Source organism: Cucurbita moschata, unplaced genomic scaffold (assembly GCF_002738365.1).
Source record: "Cucurbita moschata cultivar Rifu unplaced genomic scaffold, Cmos_1.0 Cmo_Scf00021, whole genome shotgun sequence".
Classification (NCBI taxonomy): Eukaryota; Viridiplantae; Streptophyta; class Magnoliopsida; order Cucurbitales; family Cucurbitaceae; genus Cucurbita; species Cucurbita moschata.
The window spans coordinates 3785565-3795295 of NW_019268537.1; the positions used below are offsets into that span (position 1 = coordinate 3785565).

The window sequence follows — 9731 nt, forward strand, 5'->3', positions numbered from 1 at the left end:
ATAGGTTCCATGCAAATACACCCATGCACCAATTCCCTTCCGGCTCGACACGGGTCCGATTGTGATGGAATTAAGAAAATATTTTGGGCTAGTTCAAAATTTTGGATTAGTTAGACTAGTTCCAACCACCACTTAAGTAGTTCAAGTCTCGTAAAATCATGCAAGTGCCCACTCTCCTTAGTCATAATAGGTCGATCATAAGGTATTAGTTTAGGTGGCTGTTGTAATTGGTGGCACCGTTGAATTTGTTGAAGGTATGAACATCTATTATAAGTACTTCAACTTGACAAGAGTCGTTTGCATTGTCTAACTAACTTGGTTGTGGATCAATGACTGTACTCCTTAAAGGTAATATAGTGATCGGCTTATCCTTAGATGTTGTCGATACAATAGACTTTGGATATCTCCGAGTCCACTTCTGACGTATCGGGTTCCAAATACCTCAATAATACCATAATCTATTACATAAATAAATTATTGGTCACAACACTCTATATTGAAGTTGGGTTAGCTTGTTGGATTGTTTTTTTTTTTTTTAATAACATAAATTGAATGATTTTTTAAAAAGTATCATAAGTTTACAATTAAATGATAAAAATAACGTCTCATGAATGAAACAATGTGGATCCTACGTTCGTAGTAGAGGAGAATAAAACATTTTTTTATTAGAGCTTGGAAACCTCTTAACGGACACGTTTTAAAATTTTGAGAAGTCCCAAAAATAAAATCGAAAAAAAGACGTTAACAATGGAAAAAGATAGAGAAGCATATGCTCCCGAATCACCTAAAGTCGAAGTCTCCGTCGGAGAGTGAGTAAGTAAACCCTGCAGGTAGGCCTCCCCAATTCAAAGCTCATTCACTTTATCATCCAACTTAAATGATAATAATTATAATAAATATAATTTAAAAAAAATTGTTTTTGTTTTTGTAATTTGATAAATATTTCAAATATTTGTTTTAAATTTTAAATGTAAAAACTTATAGCACCAAAATTGGAAGGAAATAGACGTAAAATAAATAAAAGAAATATTATTTAATACTTTAAAAAATTTAGAAGCGGAATAAATATAAAATTTAAAAAAAAATGAGGGCATAAATTAGTAATTTAATAATTTAATAAAGGTGTTAATATAAAAATAATAATAATAATAATAATAAAAACACAGTGTAAATGGGGCTCTATTATCCACAAAATATGGTATTAATATACAAAATAAAGAGACAACCTCGCAACCCACTCCCCAGATTGTACTCTCCTCCTTAAAACTGGAGAACCTCTTCTCTTTCTCTCTCTACTTTTCTAGGCTTACTATTTTCCACGTAGGAATTTAACATTTTATTTTCTAGGCTTACTATTTTCCACGTGTTTTGTTTCAATCATTTTTATTATATTATCTAAATTTTTTACGTAATTATTGTCAAAAATAAATTAAATAAATAAAGTTTATTATGATTTTCTCTCTTCCTTTTGTTTAACACAGATTCTCTAACCCTCAGTTTCCCAATTTTGTTGTTCTTTTATATATAAAAAATTGATTATTTAAAGAAAACTGAGGGAATGAACTTGTATAATATGGCTATGAATTTTGGATTTTACCGTAGGGTGAAAAGGATGTTACCTGATGGAAGAGGAAATTTAACCAACCCAAATAGAAAATTAATATTTTTCTTTATTTTATTAAACAGTGGAAGATTGTTATAATATCTGATAAACCCTAAAATTTCAAACTCTTCTATCTTTCTTTGTTGGATTAAAGTCTCTACTCTATTAGTATAAGACCTTTTGGAGAGCCCAAAACAAACCCATGAGAGCTGATGCTTAAAGTGGACAATATCATACCATTATGGAGAATCGTGTTCATCTAACTTTCTTTACTATCTCATTCGCTATTCAACGTATTTATTTTAAATAACTATTTCAACATTAAAAAATAAATATAATATTTCAGGAAATTATTCATAACATAATATTGTATTAATTACTGCTTAATGTTGTAAAATGTTTTGTATATTAATTATTAATAGTTGAGATTCAACTAAATATTTAGTTGGAATTTACCACTATTATTATGTTTATATTTTAATTTTATGATTTATTATTATTATTATTTTAAATGAAATGTATTTCTTATGCTATATAAAGCTTCGAAGACATTAAATATTTAAAAAAATTAGTATGTTGTATTTCTTAATTTTATATTTATTACATATTATTTACATAAACTAATAATAGTTTTATTTATGCTTTTCAAAACTGGAAAGAAGAACTATTAAATTATTTTCTTCCTAAAAATTTGCACAAATTATAAAAATGTTTCCTGAAGTGAGAAAAGAAAAATAATAAACATATATATTTTTTACCTCAATAGAAAATGTAAACAAAAACAAGGCGACAACAAGGGAACAAATCGGCTAAATTAATAAAAATATTTAAATTTGTACCTTTCAACCTCCAAAACTTTTAATAACAATTTTATTTTTTTATTCAAAAAAATTACTCTTAAGGTTAATTTTATATGAAAATCTTAATATTTCATTTAAAAAATACATTTGAATTTTTTAAAAGTACCATAAACTTTGAAAGGTATTAAAAAATACACTTTTTAACTCTAAAAATTTTTATTAATATTTTAATCTTTTTTATAAACCTCAAAAATATCCTTAAATTTCTTTAGAAAGTAAATAAAATAATAAAAAATAAAAAATACCCGCCCACTTTCAAAATAGCATTAATATCCTTAAACTTTTAGAAAAAAGTTTAAAATATTTTTACCATCATACCCTAAACCTTAATTGATAGACTGTTTAACAATATGAACCTCTAAAACTTTTATATAAAAATTAAAAGGTATTAATTATACTTTTAAAAATTTATAGGTATTTTTTAAATCTGATATTAATAATAAGAGTATTTTTAAACTTTTGAAATAGTAAAATAATAATAATAATAATAATGAAAAATCCAAAACTACGAGTATTGTTTAAAAAAAAAATTAAATTTAAGAGTATTTTTAGGACAAACTCCAAAGGTCATGTTAGGAACAGTAACTCTTTACAATGATATGATATTGTCCACTTTGAGCATAAGCTCTCGTGACTTTGCTTTGGGATTCCCTAAAAGATCTCACACCAATGGAGATAGTATTCCTTACCTATAAACTCATGATCATTTTCTAAATTAACTAAGGACTCTCCCAACAATCCTTCTCTCGAACAAAGTACACTATAGAGCCTCCCCTAAGACCTATGAAGCCCTCGACAATCCTCAGCAACCCTCCCCTCAAACAAAGTACAATATAGAGCCTATGTAGCCTTCGTACAGTTCAGAGATATTTTTATTAATTTAACCTAATAAAATAATACACTACACATGCATATTTAAATTCAAACATGGGAAGGTGGAAGCTTAATTCATGATATTTAAGATGGTAATTGTAATTGATATTTTTGTGTTTTGAGGGATAGTTTTGTGAAGAGTGGTTGGTTAGCATAATAAGGAGAGGAGAGGAGATTCAAAAGAAGACAAGAGAAATGGATAGGTATTAAAATGGTTTGATGTGTAGTAGCTAAGAACTAGGTTGTGTTCCCCAATAGCGCCACATGATTCATGGGCCACCATCTCATCCACTCGCTTTCTGTTCTGTGTGTCCAAAGTCCAAACTCCAATCCATTTGTTTTCTTGGGTTGCAAAAAGTAAGTGAAAGGGATGTCCTGTTTGTGTTAACTTTCTCTGCCTCTGCTTCCTTCCTTTCCCACCAATCCTATGAAGGTTACTGTGTTGTAGTACTAAGCCCTTCAACTTTCAACCACAACAATACTACTCACCACCTCCACCACTGCTCATACTATTTCCACTACACAACCCTCCTCCTCCTCCTACTACTCCTACTATCTACACATATTAATTACTTGTAAGTCTAGGACGAGGCACTTTTGTTTTGTGTTCACTCACAAGGACCTCTCTACATTGATGAGAATATTCAAAACACAAACTGCTACCACACACTCCATTCTTTCGCCCCATCCCTCCCCCTCCCAATCAACAAACCAAAAAAAAAAAAGAAAAACACACACACACATCAAAAAGCAACCCCAAAACAATATAGGCCAAATATGTGTTTTACTTGTTTAAGACGGTGGGAGGGAGTCACACATTTGTTAATTTAGAAGATGATCCTGGATTTATAAGTAAGGAATACATCTCTATTGGTATGAGACGTTTTGAAAAGCTCAAACAATATTTTGTTAAGCTAAATTCCTGACTCTAAATGTCAACTAACTCATTAAGCATGAACACATCTAAACTTTTCATCTACTCTATTTAACATCTAAAAGGTAAACAATATTTTGTTCCACTAAGTTCGGACTCTAAATGTCAACTAACTTATCAAGCATGAACCCATCTACTTTTCATCTACTCTATTTAACATCTAAAACGCAGGAAAGTAAAAGGATAACTTCAAAACAATAAAGATTTAAGTCTTTTAAAATATAATTTTAATCTCTATACTTTCGATTTCAATTCTTTTTATGGATGCAATTTTCAATAAATCTTAAATTCCATTTTCAATTGGATTGTCTACTATTTAGGGACACACTTTTCAGTGATTAAAGTAAGATTTATACCTTTGAGCTAGTCCAAACGTACCACCGGTATGAAGCAATCCCACCAGCAGGTCTGCATTAGCCACTTCCCAAGCAGGTAGAGTGTGAACAGGATGAACAAAGAATACCGGTTTTCTGAGCAATTTTTCAGCACGTCTCCACTTCCCCGTCCACCACATACCCAAATCTACAAGATTGGAGCGAGAATGTAACAAAGACTAGGCCTAATTCAACTACTATTATATATATTCAAACAGAAACCTAAAGTTTTAGCATGAAAAAGAATACTATTCAACCCTAGGTTTTGCAGGTCTATTTACTCATCGACGCCTTTTATGAATCAAGTCCAGATGGCAGATAGAGTAGTACACAACCAATAAATGCAAGTCTGAAGAAATTATTTACTGTATAAGATGTGAAGATTAAAATGAACTACTCGCTTTCTTGGACGGAAGTGTTCTACCAATTTACAATTCCCCACCCCCAATTTACTTCATTCTTGCCTAGGTCAACAAGAGCGCCAAGATGCTTACTGAACTCAGAAATCAAACGTTTACAATAATCCATCACTATTTGCACTCCAAACAATTGAAAATGCAAAAGAGAGTCGTACTCTGCCATGAGTGGAAACGAATTAAATTGAGGAACAACAAAATTAGTTTAGCCGAAGAGAAAGACGTGTAAGATCACCATTAGTTGTAAGCTTTTTTGAACTCACAATTGTAGTGAATATGATCATGAATCCCGATTCTCAATCTAAAATTATGGAAATGCTTGGAAATTGAATGAAGTAGAAAGTGAACCTGCGCGCCATCAGTGAACTTGCGGAAAGAAAATTGGTTTCCACTTGCTGCAACAGCCGTTTTACAGTGAAATAGACGAAGTTTCGTAGCACTGAAGCACCGTCCTCGGTGACCGGAAAAAGAAGCTCGTGAAGGTGCAAACGGAGGGGGCGTCGCCATTTTGGGTATGGCTTGCCTCGTGAGTTCCCGCCATCACCATTTTTCTTCGAATTTCTGATGTGCAAATGGATATTCATAAAATACGAAAAAAAAAAAGTTTAAATATTATTTTATGTTTTTCATCTTTTATTTATTTTAATCTCAAGTTCAATTCAAACATAGCAATGTTCATTCTTATTATTGAATCAATCTTTATTTTTAGAACTGCGGTAGACAACATCTACTAATGATGAATTTGAGTCATTACAAATGATATCAAAACTAGACATCGGGCGGGAGATGAAGGTATGCTGACAAGGACTGGCCACCAAGAGAGTAGATTAAGGTCATTATAAATAGTATCAGAGCCAGATATCAAGCGGCCACCAAGAGAGTAGATTAAGGTCATTATAAATAGTATCAGAAGGTAATGTGTATTGGCTCCCAAAAGAGTGGATTGAGACCATTCCAAATGGTATCAAAACCATACAGTGGACAACGTGCCACGTCCAGAAGTGGATTATGAAATCTCAAATTGTGAACAAATATATTTGACTATTGTTAGACTTAAAATCACTGTAAAACTAATCATGACGATTTGAAAAAAAAAATAAATAAATAAACATAAAAACAAAATCATTACTAAATTATTTTGCCAGATTCATTAACATTCAAAAGATTCTACAAATTAAAAATAAAAAAAAAATGCTCAGAAATCAAGATTGAAAATCATATACAACATTAGTAAAGTGTTAGAAGCATGTGATACACTTCAAGTTTGACATACAAGACAAAATATTCCTTTTTTCTAAAATAAGAAATATATATATATATATATATAGCGTGGGACAGAAGACAGACACACCAAACGACATGTCGTAGTGGGGTTACAAGAAGAAGCAATCATGCCTATCAAAACTGCCAACACAAGGTGGTTTGTGTGAATGGAAGAATGAGCAAATATTTGCAAGCCCAGAAGAAGAAGAAGAAGAAGAAGAAGAAGAAGAAGGGCAATGGCAATGGATTCAGAGTTTCTTTTGCCCAGAGCACCAAACTACAGTATATATTGAATATTTCATGCACCTCTCTCTCTGTTACTATTAATACTACTACTACTACTACTACATGCCATTGCTACAACAATTTGCGAGGAAGAGCTAATAATAATAATGATAATGATAATTACCTACACCAAAAATTCCCATTTGGAGGAGAGAGCATGGGAAACAATGCAGAATGGAGCAAGTGGCTGGGTGGGCCTTTACTTTACTCCTCTCCTGAACATGGGGGGACTGGATCACTGGGTTGCCCAAATATATCACCAATTCCTTCCCAACCCCTTTTCTCTCTGGCTTCCCAATAACCACCCAAATAACGGTAGCAACCATCTTCATCTTTCTCAAACCATCTCGGTTGCCATCCTCTCTCCTGCAACTTCCGAGCCTGCATCGCATTCATCAAATATAACTTTCTTGCTACCATATGCTAAACCTTCTGAATAAGATGCCATGTAATGTAGGAACCTCCTAGAACATGATCAAACTAAATGAGTTTCCTAACTTTTCAGGCTATGAATTGAACAGTGTCCCAGACATTTCGATGCAATGCATCTCTCGCACAGGATGTTTGGTTCAATAACATTCAAGAAAGAGCAGGTTTGGAATGAAAAACGTAATTTTAAGCACTTGGAAAGGAAAGTTATTCCAAACAGACAACAACATGGAAAGCAAGGAAGGGGTAGCAAAATCTGGTAACTTGAATCGATATGAATCAGTGTCTGAATCAAAACTCTAAAATGATTGGTTAGTATGCATTAGGTACCTGTCTCTGCAACTGTTCAAGTCTTAACTTCTCTGCGTTTGCCAACTCGTATTCTCCATTTTCCAGATGTCTTTGATCTGGTCTAAGCCTTGAGTCAGTTGGAGGCAGTATCTCCATCAACCCAGGTGTGAGTTCATTCAAGGATATTGCAAAGGGAGAGAGATTATATCTTGTTTTAGGTACAGATCTGTTTCTTTCCCACAGCAACACAGCTTCTGTCATCGGGTCATATCCCTTGGGCTTCATGGTTGGGTCTCCCAACACGTAGTACATTGCTTCATCCCATTTTCCCACCAACAGTGCTACCTTCTCTCCTGTTCTATTGTCTTGCACAAATCCATGGACCTGAGGAATGAATAGAAGCTCTTGAATGAAAAGAAGTTGTGATAAACAGATCGTATTATTACCACAAAACCTACCTGATGTGGGTTCCGATCTATGATAGATTGTTCCTTGAACTTGAGCTTGCAGGAGTACTTGCCACTACCTTTGATTCGCATGGTGCCATAGTGATCGCAGTAAATTTTTCCTAGTATGATATTGTAAATCGAAGTAGTGACCTTGCTCCACTGGAACGTCTCCCCATCCTCAAACTGTAAAGTAAGGACGCCCACGGGATCAAGCTGAATGGATCTCCCCCAAAACTTACCCTTGAGATTGGAGTCTGCCCAAAATTTCCAGCCTCTTCCCTCACAATGGCAAGCAACAACCATTGGATGGTGACTTACCTGAGGGCAAGGTTGTGATGGTTAGACAATGCCCAGCTAAAAATGAAACATTATCCTGCAATACAGTACTTACTTTTTCCGAGAAAAAACGAAGTCCTTTGTCCGGATAGTCAGCTTCGTAGGTTTCTCCAAGTAGAGGGTTAAATGGTTTACATTGTCTACCTTCTGTTGAAGCATAGCCAGAAACGGCAAAAGAAGCAATCTTTAAAATTCTCATCAAATCATTCCCCTGCACAATATGAATCATAATACTGATTAATTTAAGATGAAGATGTTCAGTTCAACGCTATGATAGGTATTGGATTTTCAATATAGACCTATAAGATGAGTACAGGACGTGTGGAACATCCCTGGATAGAGCTCTGCTCCTTACCAAACTTGTTAACCACTTGAAGAGGGCCAACTTTTTTCCAAAAGAGCATTAACATTTCCCTTCTCATCTCACCTTACTTAAAAAAGGCGTATTCTCTCTCTACTAACAAACATCTGCACTCTGACTATTCCTTATCATCCCTCTTAACATACATATTAAAGAATTGTAGGTCAAACACACTATAAACCAAGTCAGCAACGAAGAACACCATCACAAAGGTTGCATGATTAGTACACATTCACATTATGGTTGTAGAAATCAAAATTTTGACCCCATTTCAGTTTATGATCAATTTAACTTTCAAAGGTTGCTTGGTCTATCATTTTCTCGCTTCAAGCAATTTTTTCTTTTCAATAACAAACCTTACCTCATTATTCAAATGAATATACAAAGGAGAATAAAAGCCAAGGAAAAAGTTCAATTATTAGAAAAAAAACAAGAAAAGATGAGTAACTACAAATTGATGATAAAGAGAACACCAAATATAAGACAGTTTTTACATTCTCCCAAGAGGTTTCACCTGCGCAAGACCCATCTCTTTGAGTCTCTCTTCCTCAATTCTTGTGCTTTCAGCTAACTAAGTTGCTATCTCCAGCTTTCCATTTCTCCCGCTCTCCACCCACATCCCTCTCGCTATAAGTCTCACTTTCTATTTCTTGCAATCTGTACCGGTAAGATCCCGCATTGGTCGGAGAGGAGAACGAAACATTCCTTATAAGGGTGTGGAAACCTCTCCCTAGTGGACGCGTTTTAAAAACCTTGAGGGAAACCCCGGGAAGAAAAGCCCAAAGAGGACAATATCTGCTAGCGGTGGGCTTGGGCTGTTACAGTACCTCATTCTTTCTTGTCTCTCTTGTTCTTTGTTACTCTTGCTTTGTCTCTCTCATTTCGGTCTTCCTACATTTTCCAACCTCGGTCTCTCATTCCTTTTTTACCTGCTTGCCTTCTTTTTTCCTCTTGCTTTAGACCTTATCCTCTTTATCATCTCTCCTTCTCCAGTATTCTTTTATATAGAAACAGTTACCTTTCTCTCAAGAGAAGTAAAACATGACAAGAGGAAGTTTGGTCCTTCTAGCCAAATGAGATCACAAAAGAGCTGATATTGCCCTTATTTTAACAGTCTCTTCTTACTGAAATTCAAATTTTAGATCATGCATCTCACTCCTCATTAAGGTTCATCTTTTTCCTACCATACATTCAACAATACAAAGCAAGTAAACAAACAAATATACCGTTGACATGCAAAAAAAAAAAAAAAAAAAA

At 33.8% G+C, this 9731-nt stretch overlaps 1 protein-coding gene across 1 annotated transcript in view; it reads right to left on the bottom strand.

Annotated features, from left to right (window-relative positions):
* Positions 1-6330: 6330 nt before the first annotated feature.
* The window catches only part of LOC111458436 (oxysterol-binding protein-related protein 1D), a 7359-nt gene continuing 3958 nt past the window's right edge, over positions 6331-9731 (bottom strand). The window contains exons 5-8 of the mRNA XM_023101113.1: positions 8169-8324; positions 7787-8095; positions 7368-7712; positions 6331-6989 (exon numbers count right to left, since the gene is read on the bottom strand). Coding sequence (XP_022956881.1) covers positions 6813-6989; positions 7368-7712; positions 7787-8095; positions 8169-8324 — 987 coding nt within the window. The 3' untranslated portion in view covers positions 6331-6812. The remainder of the gene's footprint in view (positions 6990-7367; positions 7713-7786; positions 8096-8168; positions 8325-9731) is intronic.